At 34.2% G+C, this 25,578-nt stretch overlaps 1 protein-coding gene across 5 annotated transcripts in view; it reads left to right on the plus strand.

The window, feature by feature from the left end:
* NCKAP1 (NCK associated protein 1) overlaps positions 1–23,142 on the plus strand; it is a 102,776-nt gene extending 79,634 nt beyond the window's left edge. For all 5 annotated transcript variants that reach the window (XM_081814026.1, XM_081814030.1, XM_081814027.1 and 2 more), the window contains 8 exons: positions 5,929–6,022; positions 12,609–12,691; positions 13,100–13,180; positions 17,953–18,046; positions 20,039–20,155; positions 20,731–20,840; positions 21,189–21,278; positions 22,224–23,142. In XM_081814026.1, coding sequence (XP_081670152.1) covers positions 5,929–6,022; positions 12,609–12,691; positions 13,100–13,180; positions 17,953–18,046; positions 20,039–20,155; positions 20,731–20,840; positions 21,189–21,278; positions 22,224–22,340 — 786 coding nt within the window. In that variant the 3' untranslated portion in view covers positions 22,341–23,142. The remainder of the gene's footprint in view (positions 1–5,928; positions 6,023–12,608; positions 12,692–13,099; positions 13,181–17,952; positions 18,047–20,038; positions 20,156–20,730; positions 20,841–21,188; positions 21,279–22,223) is intronic.
* The last annotated feature ends 2,436 nt before the right edge of the window (positions 23,143–25,578 follow it).

A 25,578-nucleotide genomic window follows, 5' to 3' on the forward strand; every position in this document is an offset into this window, starting at 1 on the left:
GTGACCTTACTGAACTCTTTTATCAGTTCTAGTAGTGTTTTAGTGGAGTCTTTAGGGTTTTCTATATATAGTGTCATGCTTTCTGCAAATAGTGAGTTTTATTCTTTCTTACCAGTTTGGATGCCTTTTATTTCTTTTTGTTGTCTGATTGCTGTGGCTAAGACTTCCAGTAGTATGTTGAAAAAAAAGTGGTGAGTGGACTTCCTTATCTTGTACGTGACTTTAGCGGGAAAGCTCTCAGTTTTTCCTCATTGAGTATGATGTTCACCGTGGGCTTTTCATATATGGCCTTTATTATGTTGAGGTGTGTTCCCTCTAAACCTACTTTGTTGAGGGTTTTTATCATGAATGGATGTTGTACTTTGTCAAATGCTTTTCATGCATCTATTGAAATGATCGTATGGTTTTTATCCTTTCTCTTATTGATACGATGTACCACATAGATTGAGTTGCAAATATTGAACCACCTTTGCATACTGGACATAAATCTCACTTGATCGTGGTGAATGATTTTTTGTAATGTGTTGTTGGATTCTCTTGGCTAGTGTTTTGTTGAGGATTTTTGCATCTGTGTTCATCAAAAATATGGGCCTATAGTTCTCTTTTTTTTTTATGGAGTCTTTATCTGGTTTTGGTATCAAGGTAATATTGATAGTTTACGACCATTTTCTTAGAGATCCTTTTTAACAACCCCAAGATGTAATCCACATTTATCTGGATTCAGCTACTTGTGTATTATTAAAAACTGGAGAAGGTGTTATTTATGACTTTGTATTCTTAGCCTCTATGTACGGAGGCATACTTACATGTGTATTCTTGTATTTTATTACATAAGCAATTTTATCATAATATAATGGTATTTCATATAGACAAGTTTAATGTATTGTATAGAATTCTGTCTCATTGAGATAAATGTCCTAAAGTACTCAGTCTGTCAGTGATGATTCTGATTGTTTTGCATTTTTTAATGTCCTGTAAAGTTTCTTTAGAATGACCTAATTTATGAAATTATAGAAACAAAATAACATGTAGGTTTTTGCTTCAAGTATTGGTAGGGTAGGTTTAGACCATCTTTTCTCCTAAGGACAGCTTATTAAGGTGGCAAGATATATAAAGAAAGATTCTTCTTTTAAAGAAGGTAAAAAGGTAGACCAAAATCAAGAAGAATGTGGGAACTCAGAGACATAAGCCTAGTACTGGAAGCCACTTTTGACCTGAGGATATTTGCTGATCCAGAAGCAACATTTGTAAGAGTAAAGTAGGTTTTATGACCTAGTGGGGTCTGTAGTAAAATCCAAAGCCTGCCTAAAGTGGAGAGTGGGAAATCTGCTTAAATTCCTCTCCACCCTCTTTATACAGATACCCCAAAGGGTTATATCTTCAGGGTAATCGTGAACTGGAAATGATTTGCCCCTCCCCAGGATCTCCAGCTCTTTTGGTGTTGCTCTTTTTGTCCAAAGAACCTATAGTCTTAAACCTGGATTAAGATGGTCCTAGATTAGTAGTGCCCCAAAGTGCTTGGCAGAAGCTAACAAATACTCTTTGGAGAAAGGTATCTTCATCATAGGTTTCAAATGATTCCTACAGTCATTTTTCAAAAACAGTAACCTCCACTAGAGAGTGGAAGTCTCTTGGAGATCATTGGAGTGTTGGAGGTGGGAGGTTTAATACATCTGGCTGGCTGCCTTGGGTCATTTTCTGCCCCCTGCCTCCGTCCTGCCAACTTTTGCTCCTGATTTTAGAGTTGTCCTTGTTGGCATCACTTCTTAAGATTGCAAGAGGTGTATAACAACCCCCCATACAGACATGTAATAACCTTCTTGTTTTCATCTTCAAGTGTTTCTTTCTTTCTATGCTACTGCCTACAACTTCTGTGCTCTGCCTGGGTCCTAACGAATGCATCAGCTTGCTTTCAATACTGTATCTCCCTTGCTGGAATTTGCTGGTCACACTTCTCACCTCTACTTACTCTTTGCTCCAGTTTCCATCTTCTAGAAGTTTGTTGACATCTCTCATTTGGTCTTGCTTGTTTCCTATATTTTCTTTTTTTTTTTTTTTGTAGATTTAGTCTTTTTTATTCTTTTCCTTTCACTTTAGTGAATTTCTGGAAGAAGAGGTTTAGACATATGTGTAAAATACTCGACATTTAACCAGCACTTCCATATAGTTTACAAACTTATTTGAGCATAGGAAAAATTTCTGAAGTGGATCAAAAGGTATGGATACCTAATTATTTTCTAATATTGCCAGATATCCCTCTGAAGAGATTGTAACTCACACTCTTCACATTAGAATATGCTGATGCCTCTAATAGCATTTTAGTCTTTTTTTTTTTTTTCCCAAGTAGGCTCCACACCCAGCGTAGGGCTTGAATTCAAGACGCTGAGATTAAGAGTCGCATGCTCTACTAACTGAGCTAGCCAGATGCCCCACATTTTAGTCTTTTTTTAAATTAGTGAATAAAGGGGCACCTGGTTGGTTCATTTGGAAGAGTGTGCGGCTCTTGATCTCGGGTTGTGAGTTTGAGCCCCACATTGGGTGTAGAAATTACTAAAAATAAACTTTATGAAACTAGTACATAAAATGTTTTGGGGGAATTATAATACTTGTAAGATCATTTCTGTAACTTCTTAGCTTTTATTTTTCTGGGGTATTTTTTTATATTTAATCTAAATTGACATAAACTAAATATGTGGGTGCATATTTTCTTTGTATCTTAAAAATGATATTCATTGTTTCAGTTCCTGTTTTAGCTTGGGGACCTTTTTGTTTCAAAGAGTAAGTTTCTTTGTCAGAAAAAAGGGAGAACTTCTTTATATTTAATTATTGTGAATAAATCATGTGTCAGACATAGTCAACACTGTGCATGCATACTCATGGTAAAACGTGTTCATTGCTCTCTGGAGAAGAAAACAGCCAGTCTTCTTTCCTTCTAAAAGTCTTGAGGTGTTTCATTTGGTGGTGTGCCCATTGAGTCAATGTCTCCTTCTAATCCTGCCAAAAGAATCATTTTTAGCATTTTACAGATCAGTTCTTCTAGTTCTTCATAGAAGACTTTTTTTTTTCCAAATGAAGTAGGAAATTTAAATATGAATTGTGCCAAGAATTTAACACTTCCTTATTAACTGCAAACAAGTTTATTTGTAGTGCTCTTCATATATGTTTTACCTGATATGTATTCACTAGTATTACTTCCAGCTTATAGTCCATTTGCCAATGATATTAGTCAATGGCTTTAAATGTTTAGAGAGCTCTGTTTTAGGATGCAATTGAGGGAGAAAAGAAAAAAAATTTAAATATATAAACTATTTTTAAGTAGAGACATTATTAACATTCTTTTTGGTAAGGAATAATGTGCAAACAAATATTTTAGGGTAATGGTTCTTAAAGTATGGTCCTCAGATCAGCAGCAGGAGCATTACCTCAGAACTTGTTAACAATGCACAGTTTTTGGTTCTGCCTCAAACTTGCTAAATCAAAGCCTTTGGGACTGGGACCCAGCAATGTGTGTTTTAATTAATAAGCCCTCTAGATTGTTCCAATACACTAAAAATCGGGAACCATTTCTTTAGGGATTAAGAGCATGGATTTTTAAATCAGACCTATCTGAATTCAAATTCCAAAATCCACTATTTAATATCTTTATAACTTTGGGCTAGTTATCTAATTTCTCCAAGCCTTAGTTTAGTTTCCTCAGTTGTAAAATTGGAATATCACCTCTCTCGTGTAGATGAAGTAAATGGTATTGTTTGTAAATTGCCTGGTATGGGAGCTAAAAAGTGATTATAGTATCCTTACCATTGAACATATACTATAATTTATTGATTCTAAAACACAGTTATTCTGTATTAATGTTTCTGAAATTGTAGGTGTCTTAAAGTCATATGATTGGAAACATTGTGTCAGCTTACTTGGTAAAGTTTTCTTTTTATCTTAATGGCACATAAGGTAATGGTGCATTTAAAACTCAGTGGTGTCTGATTCAGTGATATATGTGGTATTATGTTCAAGGTGCAGGAGCACTGTCAGGGTTGAGCAAATATTTGAGTGTGTATTGATTGAATCAAGTTTTAGCGTGGGACAGGTATTGAATTGGCCCCAGGAAAAGCAGGCATTTTAATCAGAGATTGTAGAAGTTGAGTTTAGCAAACACCTATGACTAGAAATGTATTTCTGATTGGGAGCATAAAGAGAAATAATCCGAAGTACAGGAATACCTCATTTTATTGCACTTTGCATATACTGCAGTTTTACAAGTTGTAGGTTTGTGGCCATCCCTGTGTCAGACAGCAAGTATATTGGTGCCATTTCTCCAGTAGTATTTGCTCATGTCAGTGGCACATTTTGGTAATTCTCCCAATATTTCATGCTTTTTCATTATGATTACATTTGTTACAGTGATTTGTGATCAGTGATTATGACTCACTAAAAGCTTAGATGATGGTTAGCGTTTTTAGCAATTAAGTATTTTTTAATTAAGGTACATACATTGGTTTTTAGACAATGCTATTGCATATTTATAGACTATAGTGTAGTGTCAACATAGCTTTTTATATGCACTGGGAAACCAAAAAATTCATGTGACTCACTTTATTGCGGTATTTGCTTCAATACAGTGGTCTGGAACTGAATCTGCAATACCTCTGAGGTATGCCTGTAATATCAAGTAACCTAAACAAAATTCATACTAGTATAGGAAAACTGATTTTTATAAATTTTCTGTATAGGGTTTTCATCCTCCCTTAAATCAGTTATCATCAGTGTTTGACTTGTAACAAAACCCTCATGGCACTTTAACAATATGCTTGCTGTTAAATCTTTGCAACCAGGCCTGCTAAATTGAAATATCCAAGGATGAAGCTTGGATTTGTATGTATTTTGAAATATACCCAGGCTTTATCCTTGGATATTTAAATATTATATCCAGGCTCTCCACATACATATAGACATTATCTCTGCCAGAATCAATTTAATTATATTTGTTTTCATTTTAATTTCAAACTAAATTACTTTTCCAAAGCGCCTTTTAAGAAAAACATTCTTTAGTGAGTTATACTTTCCTTGAATAGCTATTCTTTACTCCCTTCCCTTATTTGTATCTCTTCCTTCTCTTCCTTTTTCACAGTGGTCTCTCAAAGAGAAGGTAGATAGTTAACACTTCCATTTTATAATTTGTATGGGAAACCTTGCTCTTTTTTTTTTTTTTTTTTTAGATTTTATTTATTTGAGAGAGAGAGACTGAGAGAGAGAGAGAGCATGAGAGGGGGGAGGGTCGGGAGGGTCAGAGGGAGAAGCAGACTCCCTGCCGAGCAGGGAGCCTGATGCGGAACTCGATCCAGGGACTCCAGGATCATGACCTGAGCCGAAGGCAGTTGCTTAACCAACTGAGCCACTCAGGCGCCCCTGAACCTTGCTCTCTTATAATCCCCATGAAGTAGTACAAACATATGAAGTAGTACAAAAGTTATTCTCCCTCTGATTGTATACATCCAGTGATGAACTGTAGGCTGTCTTTGGCTAGCTTTAACTTTAGCAAGTTCTTTTTATTTTGGTTGGAATTTATTGCTCTCTGTATCCCCTTCAGTGTCTGTTTTTTATTATTGATGCTGTTCTGTGTCTAAGCATTAGATAATCCTTTATCCTACTGCTTATCTTTATTGCTTTTTCCTGAACATCCTCCCTTCTTGAATTTGCAAATTGAAGAAAAACATTAATCCTATGTAAATAATTTTAAGATTCTTTTGTTAAACCAACAACGAAAGTATATAAGCATAGAACATCTGGATTTCATGAATTGTATTTCCTACTTGCTGGATTATGATTTCCAAGCATGCTCTTATCTCATTAACACAAGGTGGTCCATGCCTAACCTAGGATCTTTTTTTTTTTCTTTCTTTCTTTCTTTCTTTCTTTTTTTTTTTTTTTTAGAAACTTGTGGTGGAGAATGTTGATGTGCTAACACAAATGAGGACCAGCTTTGACAAACCAGACCAGATGGCCGCACTCTTTAAAAGATTATCATGTGGGTAACTCATGAAACTTTCTATAAGCATTAAGAAGACTTTGACACTCAGTATTTAGCTTTTGCTTAAATATAAATATTCTTTAGCTTATGAAGAGAGCAGAAAATAGTTGCAGTTAAAGGATATTTTAAATATATGGCTTATCTATTTCACATTTTTTTTTAACCATAGTCTTAGTACCATGTATCAAATATTTAATGAGTTTTATCAGTTAGTTCATAAACTCACTTAATACAAGTAAGTCTATATTAATTTAGACTAAAGGAGAATTAACTTTTGAGTCTATAACTTTCTAAATATCAACTTTATTGTGGTATAGTTTGCATACAATGAAATCTACGCATGTAAGTGAACAGTTTGATGGATTTTGGCAAATGTGTATATCCGTGTAACCTTACCACAGTCAAGACATAGAGCACTTCCATCACCTCAGGAAGTTCCCTCACATCCCTTTGTAGTCAGTTTCTCAACATCCCACAAACCCAGACAAAAACTGATCTGATTTCTGTCACTATAGATTAAATTTCCCTGTTCTAGAACTCCACATAAATGGAATCACACAGTATATACTCTTGTCTCTGCCTTTTTTCACTAGTATGTTTTTGAGATTCACCCAGCTATGTTACGTGAATCAGTAGTCTGTTGCTTTTTATTGCTATCTAGTAGTCATTGCATGAAAACTTTAGCCCTACAACTAAAAAAAAATGTTTCTAATGTCTTCTTGACACTGATTCTTTGTGGGAGGTATATTGTGAAATAACAGTGAATCTTAAAAGTTTATGAAAGCATATTTAGCCAGGTAACTATTTTAGGTGCACTTGAATTAATTTTATTTTCATTTGCTTTTGTACTTGAAGTATAATTAAAAATTATTCTGAAGTCATACTTATTGATTCATTTAAAAGCCTTTCCAGCATTAAAAAATTAATGAAATACCAAATAAAATATTCTTTGTATTTGAGAAAACCAAAGGAAGAGTTTATTCTCCCAAATAAAAAATAATCCTGAAAAAAATTAAAGCCATATGTATTTTACATAATACTTCCCCTTTGATAGTTTTCTTTTAAATGTTATGCACCTATATCAAATTTTTAAAAGTGTAAAATGATTTAGAGAATCACTTTATTAGGCTGTCTTATCCAGCTTCAAAAATATAAACTTATTTAATAAAAATTAGTATAAAATTGAACTACACAATAGGTTGCCTTATAGAACAGATCAGTTGTTGCCAGAACTGGGAAAGCAACAAGGGAGTTTTTTGGAGTGGTGATGGTGGTAACACAAATCTACACATGTTAAAATTTTTTCCTAGAGCTATATACCAAAAGGCGGGGAAAAGGTTAGGTTTAATGTACAGTACTTTAAAAAATGAAATTAAAATGATAAAAATGAAAATACTGATTTGGTAGTATTTTAGGGAGGTAGAGTCTGAATAAATACTTAGTAGGAAATTACTTTTTAAATTTCTACCTGATCTCTTTTGTTCATTGTTTTACTATATACTTATATTTACCAGTCTTGTTTTCCTTATTCTTAATTATTTTTTCATGTTTCTCCTGTTTTTAAATGCTCAGTTGACCACCCAACCAGCCTAACTACTTAACTTCTTACTAGTAAATAATATTTTGACTGTATCATTTGGTTAAAGGCCTTTAATCCACTGCATTGTTCAATGCCTGTTTACTGTTACTTTAACTCTCCTATTTGTGGAATTGAAACAAAATGAAATTTGTTAAAATTCCAAACAATTTGTAAATTTTCAAAATAAAATCCATAATCCTTAATGGCCCATCTATATCAAATTTGCCTTTAAATAGAATTTATTAATTCTTTTTTGTGATTTGGAAAAAGAAAAGATCTGCTTGAGAATGGCTTACTTAGGGGACGAGAGAAAGCTATTCTTCCAGTTGAAATATTTTTCAAAATACTCTCTTTTGTCTCAGATTCCCATCTTTGTGCCTCCTTCATGCTATATCCAGAGGTTGATATACTTTTGTAGCAGTTTGATTTTCATAGTCAACAACCATATTCTTTTTAATACCCTTAAAAAGCCTTGTAATTTGTTAAAAGTAGCCCTCATTGGGGAACCTAGATGGTGCAGTCGGTTAAGCGTCTGACTCTTGATTTCGGCTCAGGTTATGATCTCAGAGTCCTGGGATCAAGCCCTGCATCGGGCTCCGTTCTCAGCACGGAGTCTGCTTGAGATTCTATCCTTCTGTCCCTACCACTCATGCTCACTCTCTCTCAAATAAATAAATCTTATTAAAACAAAAAAAAGTAGCTCTGAATTGGGAGGTAATCTGGAATTAATTTTCAGTTTTAGGACTTTTTAGCTATGTGACTTGAGCAAATTTAATACTGTATCTGTTTCTTCATGTTTTCTGACAGTGTGTCTCTTGGGACTAGGTTCATTGCTTTATTGACTCCCTTATTATAGACCTTAATTTTCTAGTTCTCCTGTAGTAATTCTTCCTTTTTAAAAATTCATTCCATTCACTTTTGCCCTGACCTTGCCACCATCTACAAATCTACAAGTTGCCTCCAAAGACCTTTACTTTAACAATACTTTGAATGTTTTTATCACCTAAAATTGTTGCACTGGTAAGATCTTGAATTTGAAGCTCTACTCTCAGATCAGTTATGTCTTCCAGCTTTTCCACTCCTTCACTCCTATTAAATTCTTTGTTCTAGCTCATTGAAACATTGATGTCTCTCTAGTTTTCTAATCAGTCTCTTCCTGGCTTTACTTCCTTATCCATTCAGAACTTTAAAATTTAGTGATTTTAATTATATTGTCTTCTATGCTATCATACCTTTGACTTTTTGCTACATTCATCATTCCAAGCAATTTCCCTGATCCCAGAAAAATCTCCTGCTCCCTGGAAGCCAGATACTGCTTGTAAAATAACACTTGTTAAAGTCTGTTGTTACACCTCCCTCTTATTCATCTGGCTACTTGCTTGAAACCTTTCTGGAAGAGATCATTAGTGACTACCCATTTTCAAAATCTGGTCCTCTTTCCTCTTCTTCTACTTGATTTCTCTGTAGTGTTTATCTCTTTTATTCTCCTTTTTATTGAAATTTTATTCTCTTCATTTGCCAATGCTTTTACCATTTTTAAGCCATTGTTTTTATAATTCTTTTGAGGAAATGTATCCAGTCTTATTTATCAGTGTATCTTTAAAATATTCATCCCCAGCCTTGACTCTGTATGGAGCTCCAGGTACTTAATACCAAGTGCTAATTTGATCAGGGTGTGGTCTATGGACCAGAAGCAACAAGCAAAAGCACCACATAGGAGTTTGTTAATGTAAATTATTAGGGTTCCACTCCAGACTTACTAAATCAGTTTGCTGGGGCCCAGCAGGTGATTCTGATTTCCATTGAAGTTGGAGAAACATTTTTTAGATATCTACAGCTGTATGACCCACAGATACTTTACAGCATCTCTGGAATAGGAAGGATATTCCCCTGATGGGAGGTATAAATGGGTGGGGGAAAAAAGCCTGATATTCTTCTGTTACTGACCATTATATTACCTCCCATGCCATTCACCCAGTGATTCTCAAAGAGAAACTTGGGTATGTTATCTGACTTTTCCTGTAATCACATTCCATTCCATATCTAGTAGCTGTGTCTTCTAGATCAGAGTTTGCAAATTGGTGGGTCATGTTTGGCCCAAAGACATGATTTTTTTGCTCTATGCTACATTAAATTAAAAAACATTTTTTGATCATTATTTTAAAAATGCAAGATTTTGCATAAATATCCAAACTTTTGGCTGTCTTTCCCCCCAAATCCTGGGCAGTATTTTGCCACATGGCAGTGATTGGCTGGAGCTTAGTAGCAGTTGCCTCTTTTAGAAATGTTTTTCTCCAGTTTTTCCCCTCACTATTCTGTCTTTCACTTAGTCTACTTCACTACTTTATGTTACCTGCTATAGATATTGAGCTTGTAACCCCTCCTGCAAATCCCACCTCTTAAATGTGATGCCTAAATCTATTCCTTTTATTCCCATGGTTCACATTTAAGGCTTTGTCATTATTTTGTGAACTACAATCTTGGCTTCCTAATGTGTTCAGTCTTCACTTTCTAACCCATCTCCCACATTCAGAGTTGTATTTCTAAAGATTTCTTTTCATATCACTCTTTATATTTAAAAAACCCTGAACTACCTCCTCCTTGCTTAGAGGATAGTCTAAAAACTCCTTAGCATGCATTCAAAAGCCATTATTTGGATAACCTCATATCCAGCCATTGTTTCCCCTCTTTTCCTTCACAACTTTTTGCTTGCCTGGCCTGAGATCCACATAGCTCTGCTCTAGTGTTAGTTCCTTGGGATGTGCCTTCGTCTGTTTGGGCTGCTACAACAAAATATCACAGATTGGGTAGTATATAAACAACAGAAATTTATTTCTCATCGGTCTAGAGGCTGGAAGTTCAAGATCATGGTGCTGGCATGGTTGGGTGAGGGCCCTCTTCAGGGTCACAGACTTGTCATTGTACTTTTACATGACTGAAAGGGATCGGGTTCTCTCTGAAGCCTCTATAAGGCAGTAATCAAATTCATGAGACTTCACCCTCATGGCTTGAACACCTTTCAAAGGCCCCACCTCCTAATACCATCAGCTTTTGGGGCTTAAGTTTTTAATGCATGAATTTTATAAGGACATAAACATTCAGCCCATAGCGGGATGTTAATGGAAATTATGGGGAATTAGAGGAGGTGCCAGTGCTTAAAAAGGTATGGCAAATAATCCATTAATGATAAGTTAAACAACATTTCTTACCATGAAGTTCCTCAGAACTTTTAATGTGTTGTTACTGTTATATATATTCAAGAGAAGGTTATAGGATATACTTCTGGCAGAATTATTTGATTAAATTCTGGATATCATCCCTTGGAAAATATATGATTATATCACACTACTTATTTTCTGATTATTCATCTTATTCTCTGTCATTGCTTTTTCTAGATTTCCTTTTGTTTTGTTCCCTGGCCTGGAATGCTTTTTGTCTTCTCTTTTATGACCAACTTGGATGACATTTTCCCAGAGAAATATTTCCTTTCACCCTTCTTTCTTCTCTCCTTTTCTGGATGATAACATAGTCTCATTTCTTAAATAACCATTTCATTGAACATCTTCTAGTCTTCTGGGTCTCAGGCACTCTACCGAGTGCTAGAGAAAGATTCGTTGATTAGACTGGTTCCTGCTCATGTGGAAGGTATAACATATAACATAATGCCTTACCTCATTTTGTTAACACTGCTGTTTTAAGTCTCATCACATTTTGGCTTATATTATGGCTGTTAGTATGTTTTAATAAAAGATGCATGGTCAAAGTTTAAGCAAACCACATAGGAGGTAGAAAGTCAAAACAACTCTCCATTCCTACTCCTCAAAGGTAACTATGGTTAATGGTTTTCTATACATCTTTCTAGAAATTTGCTATATATGTACAAATATATGTATATATATATACTGTTGACTCTTGAACAACGTGGGGTTTAGGGGCGCTGACTCCCTGTGCAGTCAAAAATCTAGATGTAATTTTGACTCCCCAAAAACTTAACTGCTAGTAGCTTACTGTTCACCTGAAGCCTTGCTGATAAAATAGTTAACATATTTTGTATGTTATATGTATTATATACTGTATTCTTATAATAAAGTAAGCAAAAGAAAAAATACTAAGAAAATTACAAGGAAGAGGAAATATATTTACTGTATTTACCAAAAAAAAAAAAAAATCCATGTGTAAGTGGACCTGCACGATTCAGATGTGTTGTTCATGGGTCAGTTGTGTATCTTTTTGTCTCCCATAAATAGGATCATATTTTCTTAGTTTTCTTGACAGTCCATTTAGAGTGTTAGTTATGGTCTAGATTATTATTCTGTTTATATTTGTTTCCTTATTTACACAGTACTATGCCTTGTATATTGGGAGTAATTCAATAAATGTTTGTTGGCTTTTTAAAATATGAAGGTATTGATCCTTCCAATTCTAATGTCCCTTGATTTTGTTAATTAAGTTTTAATATTGAATATATAGTAATAGTTTTCAGAATAATGCTTTCTAACTAAAATGTAAATGATCAAATCCATTTATAGTCTTCAGCAACCTGGTCTTGCCAAAACTGCTTGTGATCTCAATAGTCATTTTTTTGTTTCTTGACTCTCCAGACCTCAACAGTTTAAGAGTTTAGCATCTCCAAGTTCTGGGACCATTTGAGGATTTAACTCCTGTCCACTCTGACAACTCCTCTTTCTCCCCTAGTCTTTCTCTCCTTCCTCCTAACTTCTGCCATTTCTGAGAGGATTATACAGGTGGCTACTTTTATGTGATTATTTCAAGATTCTGGTGAACCATCTAAACCATTTTAAAGAATAGTGTCTACTCCATATGAAGTAAACTGTAATTTCCTTACTTTTAATATCAGCTTTCAGTACCTTTCCATCTTTAATCCTTTGTTGTAATCAAATTGCTGTTGTATCTTTTATCATGGGAATTTTATGACTAAGAATTTTCTTCACAAAGTTAAGAAAGAATTGAATTCAGACTCTTCTCTCTTTCCTTCCAATTTAGCTGTTGACAGTGTCTTGAAGAGGATGACAATAATTGGTGTAATTTTATCCTTCCGATCATTGGCACAAGAAGCACTTAGAGATGTAAGAAACCATTTTAAGTACATATCCTATAGTTAAGTAATCCCTTTTAATTTCCCAGAAATTAAAAGTTACTTAAAATTCCAGTTTTCATAGTTACATAAAATCAAATATATAGAAATTAGAGCTATTTAAACTTATTTTTTATTTTGGCATTGAAATTGGGGTGGGGATATAGCTTGCCTGGATATTGTACTACTTTTTCAACTTTCTCTTCATTGAAGCATTTTCCATTTTGGCTATGTTCAGTTTGGCATTCTAAGTACTGTTCTTAGTACTTTAGAAAATCATGTGAAAATAGAAAAGGTAAAATAATTTTTATGAAAACTAGAAGTAATTGAATGGTAATATTTAAATTTGGGGCTCACCATTTAAAAATAACTCTGCATTTTTATTTGTTGCCCTGCCTAGGTCCTATCTTACCACATTCCTTTTCTTGTAAGTTCAATTGAAGATTTCAAGGATCATATTCCAAGGGAAACTGATATGAAGGTAATAAAGCTTCTGTTTGGATTTTACAGTTTCTAAAATGAAATATTTGAGTTACATATGAAATAAAATTTAATAAATTCTAAACTACTGTAAAGTTTTTATTTTAGAGTGATCTGTTAGCATGTTTACCTTTGAAAATACATCTTTGAGAGCTCAGCACCAAAATGCTACATAGGCATTTTGAAAGTTAATCTTCCTTAATCACCCATAGCAATGTAAAATGGGTTGGTATTGATCTTTTCTTACACTGATAGCTGTCCATACCTGGTCATAAGCAGAATTAGAAAGACAAGCCAGTGAAATAAGAGTTGTAGTAAAATTCAGTCAGTTTTTTTATTTTTATTATTTTTTTAGATTTTATTTATTTATTTGACAGAGAGAGACACAATGAGAGTGGGAACACAAGCAGGGGGAGTGGGAGAGGGAGAAGCAGGCCTCCCGCGGAGCAGGGAGCCCGATGCGGGGCTTGATCACAGGACCCTGGGATCATGACTTGAGCTGAAGGCAGACGCTTAACGACTGAGCCACACAGGCGTCCCTCAATCAGTTTTTTTAAATTGATGTTAAAAAGTCTTGTAAGAGGATGTCAATTATAGGGTATAATTTAAAAAAAATTTAATACCCTGTTTTTAGAAATATAAGATAGAGTATTAGTAGCCATATGTGAGTTTACAATTTTTCTTTTGAAAATTTTTCATCATGAAATCCAACTCACTTATCTAACCCCAGCAATAATTAACCAGTGGTTACACATCCACTAAGTGACCTCATATGTATGTTTTCTAAGCTTTCATGTGTCTTGGAAAGATTATTTTCTATTTCACATGTTTTGAAACGCACTGTCTGAAAAAAGTTATGTCTAAACTCTTGTATGACACTCAAGTTTTTTTCTCAGATTGATGCTACTCACTTTCTGAGGCTTATCTTCCATGGCTTGTTCCATCCTTCTCGCATGCTCTTCCCTTTCTTCCTCTACCCTTCTCTTCATATGTATCCCATGAGGTAACTAGCTCTTCCCGTGTGCATTCTCCCATCTGTCTAATTTATTCTACCTGAAAATCCTGCACTTTTCTGTTTTCTGCCTTTTGAAGTCCTGCTTATCTTTTAAGGTCTGATTTAATTGCTGTATTCTAAGAAACATTCCTTGATCCCTAGGCAATAAAGGATTTCTTTTTTCTTCTTCTTATCCGAAAACTTTCTGTTTATCCATTGCGGAGTTAAATATGTTCTGCCTTGTATTATAATTGTGTTTTTCCTCTTAAATTTATACTAGATTGTAAACATTTTGAAGACCTTGTTTTATTTTTGTATCTCCCACAGTGCTTTGCATAGTGTAAACATTTGAGATTAATGATTGTCCTATGATTTTATGATTGAAAACCATGTGTGTTGTTAAATGGAAACACTGTGGAAAAAAAGTTAAGAAAACGTTAAAGAAGAATCATTCATTGAAAACACAATGGTGTGTGGATTATGAGAATATTCTCAGCAACCATCCAGTTCTCTCAGCACCTGACATAATTATGTTTAGTTTTTAGCAAACTTTCACAGAACTTAATATTTTTTTAAGATTTTATTTATTTATTTATTAGAGAGAGAGAGAGAGACAGCGAGAGGGAACACAAGCAGGGGGAATGAGAGAGGGAGAAGCAGACTGCCCACAGAGCAGGGAGCCCGATGCGGGGCTCGATCCCATGACCCTGGATCATGACCTGAGCCGAAGGCAGATGCTTAACAACTGAGCCACCCAGGCGCCCCAGAACTTAATATTTATTTTGAAAACTGAAATATATATTTTTAAAATTAATTTTTAATTGAAGTATAGTTGTCATACAGTATTATACTAGTTTCAGGTATACAACATAATGATTCAACATTTATACACATTATGAAATGCTCACCGTGATAAGTGTAGCTGCCATTTGTCACCAAAGTTACTATAATGTTGTACTACATACAGCGACATACTGCATAAAACATTGTTGACTATTTCCCTGTGCTGTACTTCTCATTGATGTGACTTATATCTGGAAGTTTGTACCTCTTAATTCCCTTCACCTGTTTGCCCAGTCCCCCTCCCCTCTGGCAACCACCAGTTCTCCAAATATATATATTTTTTATTTTTTTAAGATTTTATCTATTTATTTGACAGAGAGAGACACAGTGAGAGAGGGAACACAAGCAGGGGGAGTGGGAGAGGGAGAAGCAGGCTTCCCGCTGAGCAGGGAGCCCGATGTGGGGCTCAATCCCAGGACTCTGGGACCATGACCTGCGCCAAAGGCAGACGCTTAACCAACTGAGCCACCCAGGCGCCCCCAAATATATATATTTTAATAGCTTTATTGAGATATAATTCAGTTATCTTAAAATTTACTCACTTAAAGTATACAGTTCAGTGGATCTAAGTATAGTCACAGAGTCGTGCAGCTATCACCCAGCCAATTTTAGAACATTGTCATCATCCTAATAGGAAGCCTTATGCCCATTAGCAGTTATTCCCGAATTCTTCCCAGTCTCCAGCCCTAGGCAACCACTAAGCTAGCTTCTGTCTCTGTAAGTTTACCCATTCTTTTTTTTTTTTAAGATCTATCTATTTATTTATTTATTTTGGAGAGAGAAGGCGTGCATGCATGCAAGTGTAGGGGGAGGGGCAGAAGGAGAGAATCCTCAAGCAGACTCTCTGCTGAGCGCAGAGCCCTGCATGGAGCTCAGTCCTACAACCCAGGAGATCATGACCTGAGCTTAAACCAAGAGTCAGGTGCTCAACACAGTGAGCCATCCAAGCGCCCCAAGTTTGCCTATTCTTGACACTTAATATGAATCATACAATATGTAGGCTTTTGATACTAGCTTCTTTTACTTAGCATAATGTTTTCAAGGTTTATTCCTGTTGTAGCATGTATCAGTACTTCATTTTTTATTGCTGATTAGTATTCCATTATATGGATATACCACATTTTATTTATCCTTTCATCAGTTGATGGACATATAGGTTTTCTTTTTTTGGCTGTTATAAATAATGCTACCATGGATATCCCTATACAGTTTTGGTGTGGACATACGCTTTCCTTTCTCTTCGAAATATGCCAGGAGTCAAATTGCTGGGTCATATGGAAACTCTATGTTTAACCTTTTGAGAACCTGCCAAATTGTTTTCGAAGTAGTTGTACCATTTTGCATTCCCAGCAGCAATGTATGAAGGTTTCAGTTTCTCCATATCCTGTCAATATTTGTTCCTGTCTTCTTAATTATAGCCATGCTAGTGTGTATGAAATGGTATCTCATTGTTATGTTATACATTTTTCTCAAGTGATGAATGTTGAATACATTTTCATGTGCTTATTGACTATTTGTGTATCTTCTTTGGAAAAATATCTATTCATATCCTTTGCTCATTTGGATTGTTTGCCTTTTTAATTTTGAGTTGTAAGAGTTCATTATATATTCTGGATACAAGTCCATTAACAGATAGATAATTTGGAAATCTCTCTTGTTCTGTGGGTGGTTTTTTCATTTTCGTAATAATGTCCTCTGTGGCACAAAAATTTTTAGTTTTGATGAAGTCCAGTTTGTCTATTTTTTTCTTTGGTTGCCACTTCTTTTGATGCCCTATCTAAGAAACTGTTGCCTTACCCAAGTCATAAAGATTTATACCTGCATATTCTTCTAATAATTTTATAATTTTAACTCTTAGGTTTATGATCCATTTTGAGTTCATTTTTGTGTGTGGAGTAATGGATCACAAAAAAAATGTTTTTCCTTTTTTTTTTTAAAGATTGATTTATTTGAAAGAGTATGTGCATGAGCAGGGGGAGGAGCAAAGGGAGAGAGAGAGAATCACAAGCAGACTTGCTGCTAACTGTGGGGCTTGATCTCACAACGCTGAGATCATGACCTGAGCCTAAATCAAGAGTTTGACACTTAACCGACTGAGCCACCCAGGCGCCCCCCCAAAAAATGTTTTTCTAGAGCTTAATCCATGACGATTTCCATTTATTTTTAGATACACAGTTTTACTTCATATTTTATACTGAGTTTTTTTTTTGGGTAGCAATATCAAAAGTAATCAGCTATGTAGGTGATTTTTAACTGAGGTATAGAGCAGTCAGAATATCATAAATACTTGAAATCCATATGTAATGCCAAAAAATTATTTTAGTCATTAGAAATTCCTTTATCAGGCTTTAAATCTGTACTCCTTAAAAATCTATTATGGGGCACCTGGATGGCTCAGTCAGTAGGGCATGTGACTCTTGATCTCTGGGTTGTGAGTTCAAGGCCCATGTTGAGCACAGAGCTTTAAAAAAAAAAATCTATTATGATAAGTAATTTACCATATTTATAGCTATGATATGATGAGTCATTGAACCACCACAATTTTTTATTAAATAAATATGAATGTAAATATAAGTTCAGCGATTTTGATTTACTTTTGTTCATTTATTCATCTCTTTTGGCTTGATATTTTACATCCATGCTTCCAAGGAAAGTAACGTTAGCATGATTTTACTGGCATTTGCCGCAGAGAGTATACAAATTTTTTTTGGCCTAACAATAAGAAGTTCTAATAAGCAGCACATCGTGAAGTAATAACTCAATTTTTCATTGTAGGATAGTTGTGCTATAGTTCCTGTTTCAGCCAAGTTTTGAAATTCTGTAGTGTTCTTATAGGTAGATTCTAATTTAAAAAGTATGTCTTTCTTACTAAAGTGAGATTTCTTAGAAATTTGCTAAAATATTTCTTACTCTGTAATTCTTAAATATTCCATCAGGTTGCAATGAATGTGTATGAGTTATCATCAGCTGCTGGATTACCTTGTGAGATTGATCCTGCCTTGGTGGTAGCTCTCTCCTCACAAAAATCAGGTAAAATACATTAGTAAATATGTATTAGTCTTAGTTAAAATTACCAGGGCAACACAGATACAGGTGTGGTACTTATTATCCAAATGCCTGCTTAATGTCCAACTTGCTTTTTTTTTTTTTTTTGGTAGTTGGAATATAGCAATGCAGAAACGACAAAAATCCCTGTCGTCTGGAACTTATGTTATAGTGGAGTCATCATACAGACAATATTTAAGCCATAAGACTAGATGGAATTTCTAAGGTTAGTTAACATAGATGCAGAAGAAAGAGGATCAAGGTCTGAGCCTTTAGGACACTTTCAAATTTAAGAACTCAGGGAGAAGAGGAGGAACTACCAAAAAGAAACTGAGAAAGAAGGATGGATGATGGAGAAGAAAAACTAGGAAATAGGAGTTTCCAGCCAAAATGGAGAGGGATTGATCAAGTATGCAGATTAATGGGTAATGCTGCTAAGAGCAGGGCAGTGGAATTTTTGGAGCAAAAGGCTGAGTAGAGAGGGCTTATGAGAGAATAGGAGAAAAGGAATTGGAAATAATAGGTATAAAACAACTCTGTCAAAGAGTTATACTGTAAAGGGGAACAAAGAAATGAAATTACAGTAGCTAGAGGCAGGAATAAAATCAAGAGAAGGATTTTTTTCAGGTGAGAGAGTCACAGAATTTGTATACTGATGGAGATGGTCCAGTAGGTAGCAAAATTGGTATCTAGAAAAGGGTGTCCTATTTTCACTGGACTAGAGCTTACTGTGGAGTCAGTGCATCACTGTGTTGTATTAAACATTTAAAAGATTTTAAAACCAGCTCTTTGAAATGTAGAACCCAGAATGCTCTAGATATTTCTAGATTTGTCTACAAAGTAACATTTTACCTGTTTCTGATACTAAAATGACCATCCCTATCCCCTTGTACCTAGCATGTTTGGCTGGGTTCATCAGTTCTTTTTTTATTTAACATTGCTTTTTGTTTCATCATTCATGCAATATGTTAATTATATTCACATGGGTAATTGCCACTGTTACTCATTTGGCTACAGCTATATTTTTCTTTTTTTTTTTTTTTAAAGATTTTATTTATTTATTTCACAGAGACAGAGATAGCGAGAGCAGGAACACAAGCAGCGGGAGTGGGAGAGGGAGAAGCAGGCTTCCCCTCGAGGAGGGAGCCCAATGTGGGACTCGATCCCAGGACCCTGGGATCATAACCTGAGCCGAAGGCAGACGCTTAACGACTGAGCCACCCAGGCGCCCAGCTACAGCTATATTTTTCATAGCCAAATTTTAAAACATTCTGGCTCTTACGTTCAATTCTTACATATATGTGGTGGGGTGAATAGTAGAATAACTGGAATTTCCCAGGTACCAGATTCAAGTGCCTTAGGTAACCTGTAATTTTAGTACACATTATAATAAATATTTTAGAAAGGATTTTATCTTAAAAGACTTAGGGCAGTGCTAGTTATTTTCATTTATGACTGGTCCCTTCTGTCTTCTAAAATGGATAGGTTGGAAATCTAGTCCATTTTCCATATTTATATCTTTTAAATACTAATAATAAACTTCAAATCACATTTTTTAAAAAATTAAGGTTTTTTTGGATGATTTTACAGAGTAATTTATGAGATATTAAATTTTCTAAACTGTAGTACACAGAATATTCTTTTAAAATAATAATTTATCAGTTTTCAGTTAGGAAATTTTAGGATTCCACTTACCTAATCATATTTTTTTTTTGCCTTATAATCTTACAATTAAAAATATTTTTTTTTTGCCTTACTGTTTTTTTTAGAGGTTCTTAAAAAATGCTTGGGTAGTTGATAATAGCCAATAATGTATGTTACTTCTATATCACTTATAACAAAGTTGCGATTAGTTCTGTAGAAGCTCAGTAATATACCTTATACAAAAATTGAAATTTGCATTTTCTGGTTTAGATTGATAACTCTTAACTAATCTTGAAGAAATACCTTAGTTTTATTTTGATTTTTCTCCCTTAGAAAACATAAGTCCAGAAGAAGAATATAAAATTGCCTGCCTCCTTATGGTCTTTGTGGCAGTTTCTTTGCCAACATTGGCTAGTAACGTGATGTCTCAGTATAGCCCTGCTATAGAAGGTAATGGTTTAAAACTGTTTTGGCAATGAAAAAGTCATGAGTTTTGATATAGATACTTTTCAAGTAATTAATGTTCATTTATAATAGAACGTGGGTTAACCTACTAGTCACTTACTAGCTTTACAACCTTGAATAGTTGATTTTTCTTTTTCAAAGCCCCAGTTTCCTGATTCATGAAACATGTATGTGTGAGCTTTTGGGTGCCTGAGTGTGTGTGGCAGGGAATGATGAAGGAGTATCCAACTCTAAAGATCAAATGACAAAATGTTTGTAAAGCAGCTAAGAACATCTTTTTTAAGTTTCAGAGACAATATAAAATTTATGTATGATTTCTCTTGGGGATTTTTTGAAAATTTGCCTGTTTAATAGAGACATCATCGTTTGTTGCTTTTTTGCTATAGTGTTTTTAAAAGCACTAGTCCTTTCATAAAAATGAAAGGAGAGCAAGGCAGGCAATCTCCCAACTCTTAATAATGTCACTATGTAGATTGTGAAGTGATTAAAGACTTGCTGTTTATGTATTTGAAATTTTGGGGTCATGCAGAAACCACAAACCCTACTTGCACTTTTCTCAGGGCACTGCAACAACATACATTGCTTGGCCAAGGCCATTAACCAGATTGCTGCAGCTTTGTTTACAATTCACAAAGGAAGCATTGAAGACCGTCTTAAAGAATTTCTGGCGGTAGGTATAATCAAATAGAACTCATGATGTTTTATAAGGAAAGTAAAAATGGTAACTAAACAATAAATTCTCCTTTTTTTTCCCCTGGAAGGAGGACCACGTGAAGGTAGGCATTAAAATCAAGGAGCTGGTTAGCATTTTTTTCCCTTAGAAATCTCTCATTTCTAGAACTCTGCAGTATGACCTTTTTTTCTAAGCTGGTATTTGGATGCCTAGAATTTTGCCCATTATCTTATATATAGGCACTGAATGATTGAAATATATTATAAGTTGAAGCATACTGAAAATAAGTATCTCGTGAGTGAACATTTCATTAAAACTTTCTTAAAATGTTTATATACTTTTAAGCTTGCATCTTCCAGTCTACTGAAAATTGGCCAGGAGACTGATAAAACAACAACAAGAAATAGAGAATCTGTTTATTTACTGCTAGATATGGTAAGTCTCATTTTATTTTTTATTAACAAGAAAAAAGTTCCAGTCATTCCTAATAGTCTTTTCTTGGCATTTAGTGATTAAATAATAATATGAGCTGAAGTACCTTTTTGATCCCTTCTGTTCAGTCCACTCAAGCCACACACTCTCTAAATATCACTGGAAAGACTAACATTACTTGTATTTTACCATATGGTAATCATACCAGAAAACAACAGAATAAAAGATTAGTATTACCTATTTTATGAATAGTTTTTCAACCAGTGGGAAGCATTTAAGGCCTTATATTTTCCAAGTGTGTCCGTTTCAACTCTTCCAGTTTTCTGAATTTTCTACATTCTCTCTTCCACCCATCTAATATAATTTCCTGTGATTCTCAGTGCCTAGTCAGCTCTTTCTCTTCACTATCTGAACCAGCTATGCTTGTTTCTACACTGTGGCTCTTCTCACTTAGAATAATTTCCTTTTCCTGCAGATATCTGTATCTGTTCTATGATTCGGCGTACCCCATAGCTAAAATCTTTTTCTAGATAGACTTTCCTGATTACTCTGGCCCACATTAATCTTTCATCCCTTTTGAACTCCTCTAGCTTTCCACTTAATTACAGTTGGTTTTATGTTTGATTTGGCTTTTTGGCTTAGTCTTGGGAACTTGATGGTATGGACCCTATTTTAAATATGTTTATATTCTCTTATATGTCTAGTATACAGTTGAGGGCAAATGAAAGTGCTCAATCTGTTCCTCTGATTAATAGACTTAATTGAAAAGTGATTTTAAACATTTTGATAGCAAAACACTGGCACATTTATATTTCAGGTTTTAAAGTAAAAGGAAAATAATTTTCTAATTATTTCTAATAAGGACACTATAGAAATTATGATTTACTGGCTGTAAATGTTCCCATTAAAATAACTTCAATTCTGTGATGCATTTTTGCTACTTTTCAGATTGTGCAGGAATCCCCATTCCTGACAATGGATCTTTTGGAATCTTGTTTTCCTTATGTCTTGCTGAGAAATGCATACCATGCTGTCTACAAGCAAAGTGTTACATCTTCTGCATAAAATATCTACTTATTGAAGACAAGCACGCATTTTTGTTGCTCTGGTTTTACCTGTGAACTGTGGAACTATTTTACCTTAAGGCCTGAAAAACAGTTTTGTGGATTATAAATTTCTTTCATACGGTTGTATTTTCTGATCATTGGTTTCATTTAATATGGTTCTACTACAGTATACTTGGTTGATTTAGGTTTCACATTCACTGAATTCACTAAAATTATTCCTATAATTTTAGAATATCATTGTTTGAAAAACATACATTATGTTTTTGATATTTGCAAATAAAAAAAACTTTTGCTTGTTTATTTCTGAAAAAGAATTGTATTTAGTGATTATTTTAGATAGTGATATTATAGCATTCATCTGTGTGTAAATTATTTCATATAGGGAAGAGTTCTGATCTGTACCTATGGTTCTTATTGAAAACAAAACTGGATGTGCATTTCTGTGATGTTATGAATACATTTCTACTTTATTTTGAAACATTTGCCAAACTAAACACTGTAACACTGTATAACATTAAAAATGTTAAAGGACTGCTTAGCACTAGAAGCAGACTATGTCCGGAAATTCTAAAACAGCAGCATATGTTGTTGCTTGTATAAAGCCTGGTGATAATTTTTAGACTAACTTCCATGGTGCCCTGCCGGCATTAGCACTACCATTGTACCCTGCTGTATAATAAACAGTCTTAGACATTTATCAACTGTTGATACACATGTTAGTCCCTAACCACTTTTTATATGTTTTAAATTTTTGAAATTCAAGTGTACCTGCCATAACATAAAATAAACACTAGACTGTATCACAGTTTGAATTATTTCCTTAATTTTGGATCTCCAGAAATTTATTCAATAATATGAATATTTTAGTTTCAATTTAGTTTAAAATATAGGAATGTCTAAGTGTAGCATTTGATACCAGGTCAGCTGTCACAAAATTCAATTAAATATTTTGAAAAACATTCCACTGGAAAAAAATTTTAAATAAAATTGGAAAATAAAATTACGTAACATTTTTTTAAGAGTTAAGAACTAAAAGGAAACTCCTGTGCCATCAGCTTGCAATTGTATATGCGACCAAATGGACAGAGTTATTTGAAAGAGTGGGAATAAAATGAATGTTTATGGAACTAGTAAAATGTTGCTGAGAACTACATCAGTCAGTAATGAATGGGAAAGACCTATTGCTTAGTGGTTGGCATGGAGGGCAGAATAGCTCATTTTGTTTAAAAACTAACCAGATGTTTTGTTCTTTAATTGGCATTATAAAGACTATTTCTCAACAGCTTTGTATTGGGTATCATATAGAGCTTTTGCTCACAGCTTCTTAAGTATACACTAGTAAAATGTTAAGAGAAAAGAAAGCCACTATGAACTCAGTTATATAATGTTCTTCTTTGTTCAGATACAAAGAGTAGAATGAAATTGAGGTGCCACAAGATTATCGTGTTGCTATTTTGCATATGATATTTTCCAGTCTATACTTAAAGCAGGAATAGTTACCACTATCTGTTGGAAATTTTCAGTAGTTCAGTGAGAATTTTTGAAAAGGGAAGGAATTTTCTGGGGTGCCTGGGTGGCTTAGTTAGTTAAGTGTCTGGCTCTTGATTTGGGCGCAGGTCGTGATCTCCAGGTCCTGGGATTGAGCCCCAAATCAGGCTCTGTGCTCAGCGGGGAGTCTGCTTGAGATTCTCTCACTCTGCCTTTGCCCCTCCCCTCACTCGCATGTTCTCTCTCTCAAAATAAGTAAATCTTTTAAAAAAGAGGGGAAGGAATTTTTAAATGGAGTGGTTTTATAGACTTGAAATAGCCTAATGACTCAGTGAACAGTTGAAATTAAGATTAAATGTTGTTTGTCTTGAAATATTAGCATCCTAGAGTGATAGTAACTTATTGGTAATGATATCCTGAGAGGTAAAGTAGGCATTTGAATATGTGTACTTAGATTGGTAAATGTGGTAGAGCATAGGGATGTCCATATGCCATTATTTACCCCTGTTCAGGCCAAGAAAAGATCGCTCCTTCATAGTCATGTGAAGTTTTTCTTGCCCAGTTTTTTTCCCATATCCCCAAACTGACTGACTGACTGACTGACTGACTGACTGACTGACTGACTGGTGTAGTGTCTGATTATTCTTCACAGACAATCTTTCTATGGAAAAAAAAAAAAAAGACAAAGGTAACTTAGAGAATTAAAAGTAAATTGACAATACTATTTCTAACATTTTGTTTGTCTTAACCTTTTTTTTGTCTTAATGTTTCTTATTCTAAACTTAAAGTACAACATACTGTTTTTATTGTTTTCTGTACAGTCATGTCATGTCTGTACTATGCTATTTCACTCAGCAATAGAAAGAGGTCTTCGACTTTTTTTTTTTCACTGTCTCCATATATGCCATGACTAATTTAGTAATTTTGTTTGGTGAACATTTAGGCAATTTCTTATTTTTCATTTTAAATATCTTGTATCTATGTCTTGGTGAATTTGGCCTATTACCTCCTTAGGATAATTTCTCACAAGTAAGATTGCTTGGTGGGAGCATGTACACATTTTAAACTTTGATACATAATATTAGATTCCTTCCAATAAGATTATATAAGTTTTACTCCTACAATTGTGTGAATATAATTTCCTCTATTACTGCCAGTGCATATCTTTGCCTGTTCAAAAGGGGAGACACATCTTGTTTTAATTTGCTTATCTTTGTTTATTAGGAGGTGAAATATCTTTTTTGTGTTAATTATTTTTATTTCTTTAATGAATTACTCATTTTCATTCTTTTTGTTACTTTCAAGTGGTGTTCAAAAGCTTTTATTTTAAGATACTAATTGAACACTTATTGGCATATGTAAAAAAAATTGTAGTGCGTATAGTTAGGGTTGAAAACAGCTCCTGTACAATCTTGAGTGTAGTGATATGGCTATTAAAATCTATTAATAGTGCATAGTAATTAATGTTAGGATACAGCTACTTTGAAAACTGAATTTTAATTGAGTTTTATAAGTATAGGACATTTATTTCCAAGTCCAAGTTAAGAATAGCTTCATATAAAAAGGTTATGTTAAAGAATGAAAAGATGTCCAATTTAAATATATGAACTTAAGAATCAATTGAAATTATGCCAAGATTGTAATTCCTTTATTCTATTAAATAGGTATAAAATAAATTATATATTAAGCTAATTCAGAGAGATGCTGTCTGTGTGTTAGATACTATATGTAGGAGACTATGTATATAG

This window comes from Leptonychotes weddellii, chromosome 3, assembly GCF_054177405.1.
Source record: "Leptonychotes weddellii isolate Sample4059 chromosome 3, ASM5417740v2, whole genome shotgun sequence".
NCBI lineage: Eukaryota > Metazoa > Chordata > Mammalia > Carnivora > Phocidae > Leptonychotes > Leptonychotes weddellii.